The sequence below is a fragment of the Phaenicophaeus curvirostris genome, chromosome 6 (assembly GCF_032191515.1).
Source record: "Phaenicophaeus curvirostris isolate KB17595 chromosome 6, BPBGC_Pcur_1.0, whole genome shotgun sequence".
Classification (NCBI taxonomy): Eukaryota; Metazoa; Chordata; class Aves; order Cuculiformes; family Cuculidae; genus Phaenicophaeus; species Phaenicophaeus curvirostris.
In genome coordinates, this window is record NC_091397.1 from 4,351,056 (window position 1) to 4,371,343 (window position 20,288).

The 20,288-nt window shown below is 40.0% G+C and overlaps 1 protein-coding gene across 1 annotated transcript in view; it reads right to left on the reverse strand.

The window, feature by feature from the left end:
- Positions 1–17,036, reverse strand: part of MINDY4 (MINDY lysine 48 deubiquitinase 4) — a 77,445-nt gene extending 60,409 nt beyond the window's left edge. Inside the window, exons 1-5 of the mRNA XM_069859227.1 lie at positions 16,942–17,036; positions 14,575–14,694; positions 13,638–13,846; positions 7,785–8,043; positions 6,343–6,761 (exon numbers count right to left, since the gene is read on the reverse strand). Coding sequence (XP_069715328.1) covers positions 6,343–6,761; positions 7,785–8,043; positions 13,638–13,846; positions 14,575–14,694; positions 16,942–17,004 — 1,070 coding nt within the window. The 5' untranslated portion in view covers positions 17,005–17,036. The remainder of the gene's footprint in view (positions 1–6,342; positions 6,762–7,784; positions 8,044–13,637; positions 13,847–14,574; positions 14,695–16,941) is intronic.
- Positions 17,037–20,288: the final 3,252 nt, after the last annotated feature.

Sequence of the window (20,288 nt, forward strand, 5' to 3'; positions counted from 1 at the left end):
CAATTCACCAGCCCTACCCTATTTTTGTTAGAATACAGAGCACTGCTAGAAAAATGCTTATTAGCAAATAATGAGGGATATTTTGGGAACAACTAAAGACTGCCCAGCTAAGGCAAATTCAGCTGAGACACTACCACAGTAAGAGAAATTTTGGCTCTGAACTCACTGGCACTTGCTTTCCTGGTGGTGGAGATGAAGTGCATTCAGAGACACTTAGGTTTTGGTTGGAAAAGGCATCTGAAGCCAAGCTACACAGTCATAAAATAGTCCCTACGGTCTGAAATATCCATCTGTACTGGCAGACTTCCGAAAGGAAACCACCAGCTCACATTCAGTTTGTAGCCAAGACTGATGGTACAGCAAGCGAAAGTATGGCAGACACGATTAGGAGAACTGGATAAGTAGGGTAATGGTTCTCAATGAAAGAATGATTGAAGAACTAATTATCTTTCTTGCTCCTGAAACTATATTATAGATCTCTGCCTTTGGACAACGGTGTCCATTGCTGTATCCTTTTGCTCACTAATGGCAGGAGGGAATTTTTGTTCTGATATAATGATATTCCCATTTCTTTTTGCCTTTCTGATAGTCATTCCCTTTTACTTTCTATGAAATTGGCAAGATTATCCTAAACTTCAGGTCCCGATTGCTAAGTCCTTTCATTCCCTTGGGCCTTTGTTTCCAGTTTTATACTTTTTTTCTTCCTTCATGGCTCTAATTCTAGTTTCTATGCTATTTTTCTTGGAACTTAGTGACGGAGGTTGGTTGGCTTTTATGCAAGTAAACTAGAAGTTCAAACATCTCAATATGGTGTTTTTCTTCTTAACTATCAGAAGCGAAACTGAGTTCTACAGATACTATCAGCCTACCAAACTTGGAAAATGTGGTTCCACTGCAACGCAGAACTGCCCAGTCAGAATGCAGCTCAGATTTACTCATTTAGAAACTATTCAGTTGAGAACTGAAGGGTTTCCACATCTCAACTATTCAACTGAGAACTGAAGGGTTCCACACCTTAAGCTGACAGTTTAAGAGACATGGAAAATTAGGAGAACACTTCAACTTTAGAGGCTGCATAAGCAACAACTGTAGTACATCTCTGTAGCTGAGACAAAAGAACTGTTTCACAACTGCTGTGAAGTGGTTTTGCTTGCCTTTCCTCAATTTTGTTTGCTCAAGCTGTGAAACAGGGAAATCTTGACCTTCTATCACTATTTAGCCTTCCTATTATTCACCATGGTTTTACTGGAAAAGCAATAGAAATATTTTAAGTCAAGGTTAGGCAATAGCTATTTATTTTTTTACAGTTCCTAAAGATCATTTATTCCATTCCACTATAGACCCTTGCTCTTTATTCTGTATGCTTGGTTTAGTGATAAATACATCCTTCTTGTAGATGATTCAGCATTAAGGAGAAACACAGAATCACAGAATCACTGAATCACAAAATCACAGAATGGTTGAGGTTGGAAGGACCTCTGGAGATCATCTGGTCCAACCCCACCTCAGGGTAGTAAAGGTGGCAGAGAACTTTTCCTCACTGCCATTCAAGGCTTGGCCCAGCTTGTGGAATTCTTTATTAAATAGTTTGCTACCTTTGATCTGAATATGTTCCTTCGGCATTGTCTCTCCTAAGTTCCTGTAGCACTTGCAGCTTTTTAACAAAATCATAACTATAGATACAGCAATCTTTCAGTTGGAATCTTGGACCATCCACTTAAATTGTATATTTTCAAATATAGTTTTTTATTCCCTTGAAAATCTTGAAGTAAAAAAAAATTAAAAGTAGTGACTCATCCACACTTTGCTTGTGCCTTGCATACAACTAACACTGAGAAGAACAAAAAGGACAACAGTGAAAAATACTCCTTTGAGAATAAAGTATAAGCAAAAGCATCAAAATTGCCTTAAAGGAGAGATGGAGTTTCAAATTGTCCACTGAAGAGCTACTGAGACATAGATGTCATTTTTAATTTCTTAAGTTAAACAAAATTGCTACAATGGAACATGGAGGAATTACTGGTATATTTCTGTATACATGTGTGCATGCAGTTTGGTATCAATACAAAAATACAGGATTATGAATTTGTACATTCTTGGAGAAACATTTTTCATTTCCTTAAAATAGAAGGTGCTATGCTGTATACATTGTATTAGTTTATACAACAAGAAAACTCATAAACATTCAGCCTTTGATTGATCAAGTCATATAGGCAAGTATCACAAACTGGTTCGCTCTTAATTACTTTTGGGACATGATTTCTTTATCAAAGCAAACATTTACCTTTCTTTAATTACTTTATATATTCATGACTGTACTATTTGATATGAATGGTTGGATTTCATGATCCGATGGGTCTTTTCCAACCTGATGATTCTATGATTCTATGATTCTGTGAGTGGAGAAGTCAACACTGTGGAAAGAAGAGCTATCCTGCAGGAAGACCTGGATAGGCTGGAAGAGTGGGATAACAAGAACCTTATGAAGTTAAACAAGACAAATATAAAGTCTTGCACTTGGGAAAACATAATCCAGGAATGCAGCACACACTGGGATCTACTCGGCTCGGGAGCAGCTCTGTGGAAAGGGCCCTGGGAGACCTGGTAGACAACAAGCTAATATGAGTGAACTGTGTGCTGCTGCAGCAGCAAAGAAGAAAGCCAAATGGATGCTGGCTTGCATCAATCAGGGCATCACCAGCAGAGATAAAGAAGTTGTTTTCCTACTTGGTGCTTGTTAGGCCACACCTGGAATACTGTGTTCAGTTTTGGTCCCCACTATAGAAAAAAAGATGTGGACAGGATGGAGAGAGCCCAGAGAAGGACTACAAAGATGATCAAAGGACTGGGAAGCCTGCCATAGGATGAAAGGCTGAGATAAATGCTTTTTGTCAGCCTTGAGAAAAGAAGGCTTACTGGAGACTATACTCCACTATTTAAAGTGTGGCTACAAAGAAGGTGGAGACTCCTATTTTACAAGGAGCCACGTGGAAAAGATGAGGGTTAATGGGTACAAATTACTCATGGGCAGATTCCAATTGTACACAAGAGGAAAATTTCTCACAATGAGAACAATCAGCCATTGTAATAATCTCGACTGGGAAGTGCTGGATTCCCCAACACTGGCCACTTTTTAAGATTCAGCTGGGCAGGGTGCTGGTCTTGTCTAGACCATGCTTTTGCCAAGAAAGGTTGAACCAGATGATCCTTGAGCTCCCTTCCAATCTGGTATTATATGATGCTATGAGTCAAGAAATTAAATTAGCTGCTCTTTGCTTACAATTAAAGATAGATGAAGATTTACTGCCACCTACATATCGCTTTCTTTCATGGACTAATTGAAAATAAAGGAATTCTTTAAAAAAATGCATATAGATTGCATTAACAATTATGTCTGAGTAGGTATGCAAACTCTACAACATACCATACTTTCATTATGGAATAACTCCTACTGACATTTGAAAGACTATAACCATGACATGGAGAACACAAAAGAACAAAAATCTCTGTTTCCTCAGTAATGCATGGAATAAAATAATAATTTTGTTTTAATTCTTTGCCATCATTATTCAGAATTCAGACATCATACTGCCGGGTACTATGTAGATAAATGAAGAGGCAGGTGTTCTTCACCTCTGTCTTTCTGTGATTAAAGGAATGCAGTGCACTCACTATGCAAGGGGAATACATCTGCAAAGGGATCAACATTAAGTCTGGAGTATACTGAAAAAGTAACAATTAGTTTTATATTAAAGTTTAGTATTTTATTAGTTATGAGCAAATAGGTAATAACTGCAGTTAAGCACTGGCCTTTAAAACCATCACTAGAGCTACCTGAATCTGAAAATAGATGCTATCAGCAGTAGCAGTTCAACAGACAAGCAAAGATTACACTTTTATCATTAGTATATATTTGATTGCTTCATTAGATTAATTCAAATTTCCTATAAAAGAAAAAAGGAATTGCAGCAATACCAATGCAAAAAAAAAAATTTTGTACTTTTTGAGTGAGTGTTTTGGTCTCTTATTTTGGAAAACTTAGTTCTTGCTCCTAAGTTACATCGCTGTCTTTGTAGGTAAGCATTTGATTTGGGTCAACACAGAAATCCAAATGCCTCCTCACTGTCAAGGCAGCAAAATATTTGAACAAAGACAGAACCTCCTATTCTTAATGAGGACAAACTTTTATGTGAAATGGGGTACTCGGAGGTCTAACTTCATGTTGCTATATTAATAAGACTGCAATACCAAGTCACAAATCTGGCCTTTCAAGTTACCCCACAGCACACACATCATGCAGTAGCTAAGAATCAGGTAGTTGATGAAAAACAAGCATGATCTTTTCTTTCATTAAAAGGCGTGAGTCAAATTACTTTGGATCCCCAGGATATTTTATAGCAAGGTATTTCTGCCCACTCAATTTCTAAGCATTTATTCAATAACACTCAGTTCTCTGTTGAAGCATGGAAGTGTTTTGCTTCAGTTTTTTCCCATATGTAGACAATGGATGCCTGCAGCCTGTATGCAACAATAGCTTTTTTTTGTTTGTTTTGTTTTGTGGATGAGAGAAGAGAATGAAAAAGTGCAGCAAGAGGAAGAAAAAGAAAGATTTGTATGTCTTTAGTTTTCGCTGGGAAACAAAAATAGAATCCTAGATCCCTGTGAATGAACCAGCTGTGGTTAATCCTATGTAGATTTTCAGCTACTCATCTAAATACTTAGTAATATTTAAGTCAGAAGCATGAGGTAGCAGTAACAGAGAATGGAAGAGAATCTAAACAAATATCTGCTTCTGCACTGTAACTTTTCATGCCTCAAAATGCTCAAGCATTCTGGCCAAATCCTGAAAGGTTCTCAAACACTGCAGGATTTGGCCAAAGGGATATAAAAATCTTGCAAGAGCCAGACTTTATATGGTCAATGTTTATTTGGAGTCTCACTTATACTCTCTGTTACTTCCACTTAACTGCAGGAGTTTCAGCAGTCCTGCTGATTTCAGTGAGAGTTTTCAGGAGCTCAGAGCTCAGCAGGAATTCAAATGTTCTACTGGCTTTAAGTCAAATCACCTGTCAGCATTGTCCCTGTTTTGCTTTGGAAACAGATTAGATGCTTAGGAAACAGCTCCCTCTTCTGTCTTGCTGAAACCAAACCAGCCCTCTAAAGGAAGAAAACTGTTTCAAACCAGCAATGGAGCAGACTATCAACTGTACACTGCACAAAAGGTGCACTGGGGCAGTTCCCTTTCAGAGCAGCTTCTGCTTTTCTGCTCACTCCACAATTACTCTATAAGGTTAGAAAGTGTCTGCACGCTCAGCTACAGCTGAATGAAGTTAGTACAAGAGATTTCTTGGTCTCAAAGTATTTTATCCAGTCCATTATGCCAGACTAAGAGAATTGGGCTTGTTCAGCCTAGTGAATAGAAGGCTCTAGGAAGACCTTATAATAGCCTTCCAGTAATTAAAGGGGGGCTACAGGAAAGCTGGGGAGGGCTCTTTATCGGAGAATGCAGTGACAGAACAAGGGGGTAGCAGTTATAAGCTGAAAGAAGGGAAATTTTGATTAGATATTAGGAATTAAGTTTTTTACTGTGAGGGTGGTGAGATACTGGAACAGGTTCCCCAGAGAATTCATGGATGCCCCATTCCTGGAGGTGTTCAGGGCCAGGTTGGATGAGGCTTTGAGCAACCAGATCCTGTGGAAGATGTCCCTGCCAGTGGCAGGGCAGCAAGGTGGAACTGGATGATCTTTTAGGTCCCTTACAACCCAAATGATTCTATGAAATACTATGATGACACAGGCTGTGCTGCTTCAAAGACACACCACAGTGTCTTTACATGGTACAGCACTGTGCTGGTACCTCAACCAGCCTGTTTGGGCATTGCTTGGATAAATCAACATAGCAGTTCCTTGTTTGGTATTCCTTGATTTAATCTTCTGAGGTTTTCTGGATGTACCACTGCAGTATTTAGAGGTAATAAACATTATTTCCTAAGGATGGTGCAACATCTCTGTTGAACACTGTAGATGACCTTCATGGGTGGGAGTCATCTGTACTGCTCAGATGTCTAAGTGGTCTAAGTCTGAACTAGTAACTAGCTCTCTTGAAGTAATAAAGAGAAACTAACACCTCTAGGGTCTCTCCATGGACCCAGAAAGGAATCATGAGTGGTATGGACTGTCAAAAGTTAGGAAATTAGATCGTAAAACTCACCTGCCTTTCAGTATCTTCACCTCTTCCAACTACTTCCCCCCAGTGAAATCAGGAGGCCTATCTCAGCCACTCCTAGCCCTCCATCAGAGTTCCTCAACATCTAAATATAATATTGTTACAAACAGTCTTACCTGTGGCCTGACAACCGACTCTCATTTTTCTTGAGGGATCTTTCTCTCTTCTCTCTTCCAGATCCTGAATGTCTGTGAGGAGCACTCACTTTAAGGCTTTTATCATTGTTGTCTGTATCACAGCCTGGAACTGATTTTCTTTCTTCTGTCTTGGTCCTCTCTCTTTCAGACAGAAGTTTGGCAAAAGAGTCATCAGCATCTTTAGGGAAGTTTCTTAGTTTTTCATATGCTGAACTTGTGTGTGAGCTTGACATAGTCTTAGATGCAAACTCCATATTTAGTTGTGTTGAAGATCTTTTGCTTTCTTGAAAATCAGTACTTGGGATATTCAGGTAATTTTCTTCATGTTCTTCACCCTTGAACTGTGCTGTGCTGCTTGCACTAGTGGATCGTTTCGAAAGCCTCCTTTTTTCCACATCCTAGAAATAAGTGCCATTAAAACCATAGATTAAGAGTTGAGTATCTTTAAATAAACATGAAAAGCAAAAGAAACCTCTATCACTAACTTCTGGGCTAAACAATTTGTTTATTATTAGAAATCAGGTTATATAGTAAATCAGATTTTTTAAAAAATGCTAATAAACATGACATACACATTTTCACTTAAAACGTGAACAGTATTAAAAATGCAATATACCATTACATACTGCTTCTAAAAGCTTAACTTTGAGGTTGTACCCAACTCAGGAAACCAAGGCATATAAGACATTTTACTGGAAAGACGGCCCACTACAGGTATCTAGTCTTTATTTCCAGATCAGTGACATTTAGAAAACTTCAACTAATTTATTTAACTTCCATATTCTCTTCAGTATTATCTAAATGACATGTTTAAAATATTTCAATTCATCATTCTTACAAGCCTAATTTTAGACAGGAAAAGATCCTGTCTATATAAAAGCAACATGAAGGGAAAAAATAAACAAGTAAGAGTTTTAAAACTGTGGTTTGAAAACATTTACTGATGGAATACAGTCTGATTGGACCCATTTAGAAATATTTTTTAACTGAAAGTGATTCTCAGTTCCAAATTGCTACTGATTAGATGTGGGTTTTTTGGAAAAACTTGAGTAAGAATATACCCACGGCTAAGAAAACTTTGAAAAGAGTAGATTCTGCTAAGGTAAAAAAAAAAAAAGCAGCTTTCCTAGGAGAATGGAAAATCCCATCTGTTGAGATATCAAGAATGGAAAAGATTTATAAAGAAATTCTATAATCTGCAATCCCAGACACGAAGGGGTTAGTTGTAGTGGTTCTATCTGAAACAGTTTGAATTTCTGAATTAACCAGAACCACTTCCCTAACCTGCCACTTGTTTTCAGACTGCAGATTTAATGGACTAGCATGCAGAAATCATTTTAATATAATTTGCAAATGACTTAATTGCAGAATGTTAGATACAAAATCCATGGACAAGCCACGTATTTTGTGTTGGAAATCACCTCTGGGGAACTTGCTACTGGTCCAGACATCATTCCTCTGACAATGAGACCAGATTTTGACCTTGGCTTTTTCTTCATTGTGGATTTCAGCTCCTCAGAAATTGTTGCTGCTGTTAAATCTTCTCGACTATCTTTTAATTTCTTATCCCCATCAGAAGCTAAGTGGCTGTTGTGTGTTGTCCCTGTATGGCATTTTTCACTTTTGTGCTGATGTTTTCTGGATGGAAGGAGTTTATCTAGTGGATTCTCAGCACCACATCTACAAGGAAGAAAAAGGCAAAACTTCAAACAGCAAAATGCACAATGAAATTAATGAAAAAATCTCCTTGGTCAGTTAAAATGCTGCTGTCAGATTAAGTTACTTATTATCTAGTAATAGTACTCAAATACACTCACTTTCCACTTAAACATCTATTTGTAGATGTAAACATGTATTTGTCTTCAGGTAAATATTTCAATATCATTATTATGTGTCACAAGTGGTTATAATGCATATAATGCTTTACTTTAATCCTTTACTTACTTATTTTGATGTACCATATCATTACAAAAACCAAATTATATATATCATGCCAGACAGGTCCTAAACTACCACCAGCAGTTCCAATGCCTTCTTGATCTGCTTAGTTGGCAATCTGAAAAGTCTTATTAACACCTCCTGTTACCACATAACTTAGACTGACTCTACGAACCCTTTTCATTCTGTTCAAATGTAGAACATTTTAGTTCAGGAATAAAGTTACTTTGTATTTGGGCTTTTCATTCATAATGACTTGCTAATTGCTGTCGCTTAATCTTTTCATACTCTTCAACCTGATCTTCCAGCTAGTAACACACCATGTAGCTCACTGTTTGCATGTTTTCCTATATACATTTAATGCAGTAAACAAGCTTTTCTGAAATGCAAGTGAGATTTACTGGGATCTGTGATTCCATCTGTACAACACTGTATACATTACTTCTTAAAAATATATTTTAAGTAATCATGTTCTTACTATAAAATGTCATGACCTGTTCTTCTAAGGAATTACAACAAGTCAAATTTTCTTTATCAGGTTTTGTTTCACTGTCTGCATAATATTATATCACTGCTACATGAAAGTTCTTTTACTGAGTAGGTCCCAATTCAGTGAGATCTCTGTTGTGTCAAATAAATTTATATTCAGTATAACCTGAAAATGCCTTCTTTACAATAACCACCTTTGAACTGTTTTTTTCACTCCAGGATGCTTTCCCTCCATTCTATTTCATAATAAAGCGATTCCACAAGCTGACAAATCTTTTACAACAAAACTACTCCTTTTATTTAACTAGTTAAAAATTGGGTTTTGAAGCAGTGTGTCTTGTGTATTGTGAAAACACACTGCATCTGTAAATTGAAGGGAGCATGATCAGTGTCTGGGAGCATTAGGAAATCTGTGACTGTTACTCCTAATATAGGATCACATAAGGAAATCTGTGACTGTTAGTCCTAGAACAGGATCACACAACCACCCACCCACAATGTGCTCACTTAGAGACTCTTTCACCAGTTAGTTACAGACATTCAAAAAAAAAACTTCAAAAGGTCAGTCAAAAGGAAAGATGATTCTTCAATAAGGAACCAGTGAAGAGTATTAATCTAATTACACTCTCCACGTTTGAGAACACTGTTAAAAATTATCCAGGTAGTCGAAATCAAAACTAATGAAAGCTAGAAAGCACTGGCTGTTTGACCTGGTAATGTCTGATTTTTCCTTGACTGGAGAGAATGGGAACAGAACCATCACAGAGCTACGCTCTGGTGTCTCTTGCACTGGTTCTATCTTATGGGCTCAAACAGGACATGGCTGAGCCAGCCCAGCAGTCTGCCCACAAAAATCCTTCTCACGGCATCTTTCCAGCCTCTTCCTATGACCATGCCATAAAACTCAGCCGACCTGCACGGCTGAGACAAGACCTGATCCAAGAGAAACACAGAGCCACCTGTCCAGGAGTGCCTGCCTGCATCTGAGGGGTAGATTCTCAGCTGGTTTTGAAGAAAAAACAGTAAGAGATGATGAAGGAATCCAGACCAGATAGAGAAAAAAGAATCAAAGTCAAAAGTACAAGAAGTAATACGATGGCAGGAACTTGGCAAAGAAAAAGAGGATGTGCTTAAGGATCATCACAGGGATAATTTGTAACTTTTTAATGAAGAAGGTAGTTAAACTTTTGTTACTTAAAACCAATAAAACCGGAAAGAACTCAAGAGGATTTGTATCTGTAACCAACCTTGGGGCTTTTAAATACTAAAAATCACAGCCACAGGAATCATAGAATCATAGAATCATAGAACAACCAGGTTGGAAGAGACCCACCGGATCATCGAGTCCAACCATTCCTATCAAACACTAAACCATGTCCCTCAGCACCTCGTCCGCCCATGCCTTAAACACCTCCAGGGAAGGGTACTCAACCACCTCCCTGGGCAGCCTGTTCCAGTGCCCAATGACCCTTTCTGTGAAGAATTTTTTCCTAATGTCCAGCCTAAACCTCCCCTGGCGGAGCTTGAGGCCATTCCCTCTCATCCTGTCCCCTGTCACTTGGGAGAAGAGCCTAGCTCCCTCCTCTCCACAACCTCCTTTCAGGTAGTTGTAGAGAGCAATGAGGTCTCCCCTCAGCCTCCTTTTCTCCAGAAGGAGATCTTAGATGTAAATAAGACACTTTCTGCTTGTTGAATATTTAGTAGGCATGCACACAGGAATCCTTTAGTATGAAATTATAATGAAGCGATAAGAAGAGGAATTGTATCTTAGTTTTTTGTATGAGCATCTATGAACGCCTTCTAATCAGACTGACTGGGTGTGCTGGCTGTGTTGAATGCATGGCACCCAATTCTGCAGAACTGAAAAAAATACAAATATCTCGACTCTGTGTGTTAATTGGATTAATGCACACTGGGTGAAGAACTATTTTTGGGACAACAGAGATACTAATTTGTATCAGGACAGGTTCCAGTTGGTCCATCACCCTCCCCGTGCACCTTTAGCAAACTCCAGCCTCCCCCACCTCAAGAAGGCACAGCTACTGAGTTTCGTGCATATGAAAGCATGAAAATCGGTACAAAATCACACAGGATTTAGATGGGAACCTGCAAGCTTATGTGTGATTTTGTCCCCTCCTGAGTGGGCAGCTTTCCATGTGTGTCTGGGTAATGTTTCCAAGCTCATACAGACAAAAGTTTGGGCACTTCTGGGTTTTGCTTTCCAATTTTCCTTTAATCTGCCACTTTTGCCCTCCTGCACACTGGCTGGAGCAGGGAAGGGAAATACTTGGCCACTTGAGGGACGGTGCCCGTGCCATGCTGGCAAGGGGCTCTGCCAGCAAGGGGCCATCCCTAACCACACCATCCCCATCCTCACCCATCACCAATACGTGTTGCTTCTGCCTCTGGGACTTTAATTTACCTCTTTGCATTTGTGTGTTCATGCACTTCTGTGTAACGAGCACGTACATGGGTGCAGGTGTGATCACATACTTGTATGTGTTACCCAAGATGACAAGGAGAATGTATTTTGTACCTCATTTAACTCTTTTATCTACTACAAACATCCTGGTCCCAGAGACACAGACACTTGGTACCTTCTACAAACATCTTAATATCTGCCTACCGATGCAGACAATATAACCTACAAACATCCTATATATGCACAGAGATGCAGGTATTTTATGTCTTCTATAACCATCCTGGCCTCTGCTCAGAGATGTTGATTTTCTTAAGAAAATCACGAACTCAGTAGTTAATTGACTCAGGGTTGAAAATATGTGATGAAACAAGGAAGGGGATATCAGATAGGGGCGGTTGGAGCTACATGATCTTTGAAGTCCTTTCCAACCCTAACTATTCTATGATTCTATGACAGGGGGAATTCATGATTGTTTAAGGACTACCTGATGGACATCCTTATCCTACCTAAGGATGTGAAAACGAAATATGCAATTTTCTGTTAAAGTAGAATTGTGTAACCTAATGAATAAATGTATTGAATAAGTGTAACGATGGTAGGATTGTTAGGTGGGATTTTGAGCACCAGTTTTGTATCAATAGGACTTTGAGGTCTTCAGTAGGTGCGGTAGTTTTGTGGAAGATCTTCCACCTAGTGCACTGCACAGAACAAAACCAATATCTCCTTTTGAAACAAAATATTTCATTTGGAGAGGGTTTCTTACTGATTTCAGGTAACGTGCAATGAACGTGTACATGAGTGTAGACATATGTGCAGGCAGGGTTAACTCAACCACTACCCTGAGGGTGCCTTTCCCGACAGTGGAGGATGAAGACTATAGAGTGCACGCCAGCGCAAAGCAAAGAGGCCCCGTAACGCATCAGTTCCTGCACAACAAGGGCTACTCTGGGCCAGGAGCCGAGCACTCACTGGGTGGTCATGCACACAGCGACTATAAGCAGATGCAGAGAGAGAGGGAGGAGGTGCCATTTGGTGGGGATCAGCAAGGGGTATGAAGTGGCTGGTTTGCTCTGCTGGGTGCTGCTATTCATTGTCAAAGGGGTGGTCTTGGTAGATTCCTCTGTAGGAGAAAGCTTTTTGCTGTAGTAAGAAAGGTCTGCAGGCACTGGAGAGGCTCACAGGGAGAGTGGAACATCTTGTGGTGTCCAAGGTGAAGGGAGAATTGGAAGCAGTTACAGGCTTCAAGACTGTGTGAGACAGGATAGTATGAGATGGCAGGTGAGAAGATCACTGACAGCATACTAAAAGCTCCTACATCTGAAAAGTACTGAAGCCTTCCAGCACTTAAACGGGACCAAAAGGAAAGATGGGGAGGGGCTTTTTTATCAGGGACTGCAGCAAAAGGACAAGGTATAATAGTTTTAAGCTGAAAGAGGGCAGGTTTAGATTAGATATTAGAAAGAAATATTTTACTGTGAGTGTGGTGAGGCACTGGAACAGTGCCTGCCAAGAGAAGTTGTGGATGCCCCATCCCTGGATGGGCCAGGCTGGATGAGGCTTTGAGCAACCTGATCCAGTGGAAGGAGTCCCTGCCCATGGCAGGTGGAACTGGATGATCCTTAAGGTCCCTTCCAACCCAAACCATTCTGTGATTCTATGAAAAAAAGAGAAGCAGCTATTTCTTCTTTGCACTGCCTCCTTTTCAAGTACTGGTTTCTCGGCTGGTAGCATCCACTTTAAAACCCTTGGCTTTCCTCCCTGCTAAGGAAGGACTTGCGGGGATTTTGCAAGCACTGGTGCTCAGAGTTAGCTACTTTGAGCATGCTGTGTTTAGGATGAGGAATAAAATTAGATTAATTCCTTGAGGGCCAAAGCTGGGAAGGTGAATTACTCTTTTGTGCCCATTTTTAAACCTTTCTATTCAAGCACAGATAGGCTGTTACTCCATCTCAATGCAGTAATAAAGGCAATCAAAAGACTTGGTGACATGCTGTTTTCAGGTATTTTGCAAGATGGAAATAGCTGAACCTATACTGTTGGTAACAATACTGAATTTAATACTGCTTTTGTCTAGGTAAGGCATTAACATACCTGTAACTGGAGTGCAATGGTTAGCTTCTCATCAAAATATGTTTCAATTTGAATATTTATAATTTACAAGGCATAAAAGCTCAGATTTCTATGTGCTTCAGTGACTGAAAGATGTAATTGAGATTATCAATCTTCATAATTTATAGGGAACATAAAAGTTGGCTTGCATAGAAGATTTAAATTATCTGGAAATTTAAGCTTTGTATTACTAGGACAATTAATAAAAGATAGTGTAGCTGAAGGTATAAATTATGAAACTTTCAACATCATTTCCCTTATTTAATTTTAAAAAATGGTGACTAGACAGGGTAAAAAGAAAGAAATAAGAGTGTACCTGTAGGCTTGAGTTTCGCTTTCATCAAGCCTAATGGCACTCCCACGCACATGATCTTCCTCCAAGGAGTTGGGTGGATGAGATGTTAAGTTCTTACTTTGAGGAGCTGACAGAGCAGCACTTGAACTGATGTTTCTGGAAGTCCCACGGTGCTCAAGGAAGTAATTAGTAATAATTTCAAGAAGTGTTTTCAGTGGGTTCTCTTTTGCCTATACAAAAGGAAAAATAAAGTTCTTGGTGACTATTGAAACTCATCATTAGTCTTGCTGCAGCCTGAGACAGAACATTATTTTTGCACTGAACTGTAGCTGAATGTATTAACTACTTCCTAGATTTAGTTGCCTACGGGTGTATCCCAGAAGGGGCCATACAATCAGTCCAGGAAACTGGAAGATGTCAGCTAGAGAGTGTCAAGAGCTCAAAGGTGTTGCTGTGTTAAATTAAGTAACCATGATAAAGAAGAAACAACCTGTTATGGTCATTCTTTGTTTTAGCTAAACATTGTGAGTATTGTAACTGTGCTGGAATACACCTTTTGTAATGTTACCTGGTCAAATTCAGAAGAATGTAGGATGAATTCTAAGTACTTTTAGTATCTGCTTCAGTATTTGTGGTTTATTTTATCAGAGCATGGTGAGAAGCATAGACTCCACAACTCCACTTTTGTGCTTCAGTTAAGTCTTAAGTGTAGGGCAACAAACTACCCCACTTGTTATACTGTTTTTCAACAATATGCTGGAAAATGTGTCCTGGGTAGTCTCGCCTAAATGTTAAGCTCTCCATTCCTCTCAGAACTGTGCCTGTGTCTGCAGCAATGCAGTACCAGACACGAGCCTGAGTTCTCTACAGTTTGGTCATTCACAACACTCTTGATCGAGCTGGCTGAGTTTCATGCTACCCCATATAACATTTTGGGATGCACAATCTGTTTCCTCACCTTGTTTTGTTTGTACAAGGAGTGCAGATGTAGGACTTCTCGAAGTTCATTCCTGTTATTGATGCTAAGCGCAGAACGTGGAAGCTCCCGGTCCATGGTGGTAAGGGTTTTCTTCAAACCCTAGGAAGGAAAAGTCTCAGATTTCAGAGTACTTCAGACAGTGTAACTTACCAAAGCTTTTATTCTTGACTTGATTGGATGTAATACAAAACTTCTGAATACATTAAAGCTACAGTTAATAATGACAAGCTAACTCTTATAACCTGGTACAACCTTGCATTACTGCTGCCCACAGATGTGAAAATCATTAAGGTGGCAACATTATCCATGAGGTGGAAAGAATTGAAATTGAAAATGAAGAAGATCTCCATGCAGGTGATTCAGGAGCTAAACAGCCTCAGGAGACCATCTGCTCTGCGTGAAGACCCCTGCTGATACCTGCATTTCTGGTTCAGATAGCATAGAAACACAGTATTTGCTTTTTCCATGAAGATGCGATACAGCTTTTTGTGAATGTGATTCTAACTTGCATAATTACGAAGTCTGAACACCAGATGTAGTGTAGCTTTCAGGAGATTCAGACCAGGTTTCAGAAACTTTGTCAGGAGTTGAAGTTATTCTGGTCAGTCTCAGGCTGGAACTCTTACAGATCTCCACAGCATCAGCTGGTTCAGAATCCTCAGACTTCCCCAGCTACTTCGCAGTAATCAGCAGCCACGGGCACTTCAGAGACAAAACGTATGGGCATCTCAATTTCTGGAGTGATAGACTGATTTATCATGAAATGTCAGAGTCTGATCACAAACTAATTGAAGTGGTACAACAGCAGACCACTATTTTGAGAGGAAAAACCTCAATTCCATCAATGAAAGGTTACTGTTGCAAGATAGGATTTCTTTTTTTTTGCAGATGTATTGTCCCGCTTAGGGAACCATGAACAAGTTGTGGTAAGTAAAGGATGGTTCTCAAAGTTGTCTCTGATGCACATTAAAGATTTAGGGGAAGCAGGGGAAGACTTGTGCAGGAGGACAAAGGATTTTCAGTGCCCCTTGTTTTGACTCCAGAGTATACAGTATGAAATAGATGCAGCAATTCAACTGTAAGTTACTACTGTAAGCTGTACGGTCTGTTTTACCAGTAGGGCATTCCTTTTCTTTTCTTTTTATGTTTTTATTCAAATTTACTTTATTCAGATCTGTGAATTTCTTTCACTTGAAAATTCTTTGCCATCAGTTGAACTGACAGACTTGAGCCTCTCATATTTCTAGCTGTAAACAGCAAATAATGAATTCCACAGGCAAATGTTTCAACTTTGTTCACAAACATTGAAAATGTGCATTTGGAGACTCGATGCAAAATGGATGGTGACAACTGAGGGTTGTGTAGTACTTAGTAAGACAACGGCTCTTTAATTTATGACCCAAGCAAACTCATTCCTGATCCTGGGGGGCTGACTGTGCCAGGCATCAGCAATATTCCCTGAGGACCAGGGACTGCACTGATAGGGGTAACAGATTTTAAGCCCAAAGAGGATAGATATAGATGAGCTATTAGGAAGAATTGTTTTACTGTGACAATAGTAAGGCCCTGGCCCAGAGAAGTCATGGATGCTCCATCCCTGGAAGCATTCAGAACCAGATTAGGTGGGGTTTTAAGAAAACCTTTAAGGTTTATCCTTTAAGGTGTCTTCCAACCCAAATCATTCTGTGATTCTGTGCCTTCAAGTACAAGGTGGTAAGTACTTTAACCTGGAAATTTCAAGGTGCCTTTCCTTCTGCCCAATCACACACTCTTCACACTGAGGTATGGTACAAACATCCCTTCACACAGCATTAAGTTTGTGAAAAGTATAATGACCTCTTTCCCCCTTTTCCCCTTGCTGCATTCCCCCCAGATAAATCTGCTGCCTGCCTAGCTATTATTGAAAACTGGAAAAAAAAAAAAGAAAAAAATGTTACTAATTTCTCTATAACTGTTATCTTTTGCCTCCTTTCTTTTTTTTTTTAAAGTGGTTGTTCTGGGAAGCTGTGTGTGCCTCTTACAAACAGCTGGGCAACAGCAAGATAAGTACTTAATGAAAAAAAGCACTAAAACTGCATTTCTCCTTTTAATTCTGGGTTTTTCAGGCGCGTGTGCGTAAGAAGCGGACTTTCTCCGACAAGGAGGAAGCAGGCTTCCATATTCAGCAAGGAAAAGGCATGGTGGGAAATGTAGTGCGGATATTTACCCAGCAGGCTTGTTCAGGTCTAGCTGCTTTAAGGCTGGAAGAAGTCCCCCCCCCCCCAGCATTCCTCAAGGCTTTAACACTTCACATTTTTCATGTGTCATTCTCATTTGTACTAGCTGGAGAAAATGGAGACAAGTTACCTTTCTACTGAGAAATTCTCTCACCAATGATGCAGCCACTTCTTCCACAAAGGAGTTGTCCATTTTTAGCTCTTAAGCGGACGTGTTCTTCACTCCATCATCCAACACAATGGTCAAGTCTGCCGGCATTGCAGCTCTTCGGTGCGGAGTTTAACTGCTGCGGTCCGAAGGCATCAGCAAGACTGTGCAGTCCAATGGCTGGAAGAATGTTGCTGTGGAGACCATGTCATCGGAAGCAGGGAGAACTCCTCCCTCTGGGAAGGAAGCCGAGGCTAAACTTAAAATTGAGAGAGCTCATGGGTAAACTTAAAACTGAGAGAGCTCATGGCATAACACTGCAGCGAGCATTTCGGCAATTGCTTTAAACAATAAAATTTGAGAAAGGAATGTTCAAATCTGAGAGAGGGGACCATTTGCTGATTAATTTAAATCACTCAGTTACTTGCAACCTATAACCTCCTGTGCTAATGCTGCTTTTAACCATCTGTGTTTCTTCAGTAAAATTGCACTCTTTATAAAACAAACAAACAAACTTTTTAGTATATTTAACAAACAAACTGGCTGTTAAGTTTAATATGTGATTTTGGCAGCATTTGAGGTTGTGAGAAACACTTATTCACTGGTAAAATATTGAAAAGGACAAAGTCTTCGGAGCAAAGGCAATAATATATTTATTTTACAATTCAGCACTGAATTGGATGCCCTTCTAGAAAAGGCAAAAGCAGTAGGTTTATATACTGGTTTTAGACAAAAAAAAAAACATTTAAGTCCCCAAAGAATGTTTATTTTTTTAGGTTATCCAACCATGTCTGGAGACTCCCTTCAGGTTATCTCTTGACCTAAGACAACTACATTTCACAAGACAATTAAGCATATCAATAAACTCTTCCAAGTCTAAGAGAGTGTTTATTCTTTCAGGTTATTTATTCATGTCTGGATATTGTCTGCATATTATCTCTTGATACAAGACAGATTTATATTACAAGATAATTAAACATACAAACCAGCTGCAGCAAAACTTATCAATTAATTCTCACAAGAGGACAGTATTCATCAATTAAATTTGTCAGAGTGCAGCTACATTAGTCAGTATTACAGTATTAGTGGGAGGGATTCTGGTGAGTAACAGGGTAGCCTGCTCAAGGTAGTTTTGTCCCAGGATGGAGATTCTGCAGTCTGGGCAGCCTCTTTCAATATTGGACCATTCTTAGTAGGTGGATAAACTATTTTCCTTGTCTAGTTAAAGTTTCCCTTGCTGCAGGGAAACTTGTAGCTGTTTCCTCTTACCTTTTTAACATGTCCTCAGAGACGGATCCGGCTCTGCCTTCTCTTTAAACCCCATTCATCAATCTTATATAGCACCAACACCCTCAGCTGGTCTTTTTCTTTTAAGGCTGATTAGCCACTGCCCTCTCTTTTGCTCCTTGAATCTCATGTGCTTCAGCCCTTAAACGGCCTTGCAGGTTCCTTGCTGTTCTTGATCCACTTCATTCATCTCCCTCTGCAACTGAGTAGTGGGGGAAGGAAAATAAAGCTTGGTATTCCTTATATGGACTCAGGAGTGCTTCTCCAAGGGGCATTTGTGCTTTTCCTAGTGAATTCCAGTGTGTGATTAGGTGCCTTTCCTGCAAGTGCATCCTAGTTACTCATTTTCAGCTTGTCTGCCTGCTCTCCACAAACCTTTTCCGCAAAGTTGCTTTCTTGCAGAACCAACACTGAGGCTGTATTATTGCATGGCTTTATTTCATTCTTATTACAGGACTTTGCACTTTGCATTTGACCTCCACATCACCCAACACTTTTCCCATATGTTTGTGTAGCAGATCCAGCAGAGCACCAGTCTCCATCAGCTTATCCATCCAGCACAACATCAAAAAGTCAGCTCGCTCCAGAAGTCTCTAGGGTTAGTTGTGCCAGGCCACGTTTCATTTCCATGAGATGCTGAGTTGCCTACAATCCTCCATGAGAAGAAGGACCTGGTGATGGTGAAACTTCTTCCAGTTCCCTGAGGAAGTCCTCATTTCTTCTCGATGGAACAGACTGTGGTAGATCCTCACAGCAACTATTCTTTTGCTGAACTTCCTTTTGGTCCTGCCCCAATAAGCTTTTGACTGTCCTGTCATTTGTTGCGTAGTAGATATCTGTGCATACTGCTTTTTCTTGAAGTCCTGTATCCACCCAGTCAGGTAAGCTACATTTAGCTACCTCCAGACCTGGTGTTTTGCCTATTTACGGGCTAGTTTTGTGCCCAGGGAGAACAACTAGCTGGTTTTTGCTTAATTTTGTGTGGTCAGGCATAAACTGAGAGCTCAGCCTGAAGAGTGCCACACCTGCATGTAGGCTTTGTGCATGACAAAGGGTGGAATGTGACAGAATGGGCCATGTGCCCAGGATGCTCGGAGAATAATGCAAAAAAGCAGACCTTACTTCAACACAACAGGGACCCAAGGGTGGCTTTTGTTTTAGATAAACGGCCATCAGCAGTTGAGTGGATCAACTTGAGGTGGAAATGTTTCTCCTGAAGTTCATTAAAAGAGTGTGAATGTCTCCTTGATTTAGCCAGACCAGCGAGGGGAGTGCACTCCTGGCTCAGCCCAACAGAGAGTACAAAAACTAAACAACTAGCACGAATATTTGGAAAAAAAAGCAACGGGTTTTCTTCCCAGTTTCTGACGATGCCCAGTGTCGCAACAGTGAACATATAGAGACCAGTCATGGGGATCATGCTGGAATTCTTAGACTCATAAAATCATAGAATAGTTTGGGTCGGAAAGGACCTTAAAGATCATCTAGTTCCAAACCTCCTACGACTGAACTGCATATAGCAACTGCTATATCTTGCTAAGATTAACATACATTTGTATTGTGGTGTTGGTATATTTTATATCACTCTGATAAATTAGAAATCCCATGTAGTGTTGAATGCCTTCAAGCAAGTACATTTGATACTAAACATTATACCCATTATTTGTGGAAGAACCTGGTCAGGAGGTATTGGACTGTAATTTCATGGAGAGCCTGAGGAAATGGTATTTTGCAAAAGTTTTGGTTAGTTTCTCTGTATGTCTTAAGGGGACATCCAGGAAAACAAGGTAGCTTTGCAGTGGAACTGAACAACTCTTCAGGATACCAGGAGAGGTAATTTGCCATCCATCCAAAGGGCACGTCTGTTCCTTGCTGACAATACTGGCCATGCCACGCATTAACTCTCTGGCACTTCACTTTGTCTCCTATAACATGATGGGGCTTTCAAAGGAATGTTTTGCTATGAGATACAAGAGGGGGAAAGACGGTGGGAAAGGATCCTTGATCAATTGAGAGCATCAGAGGGTGGAAGGAAGCCCTGT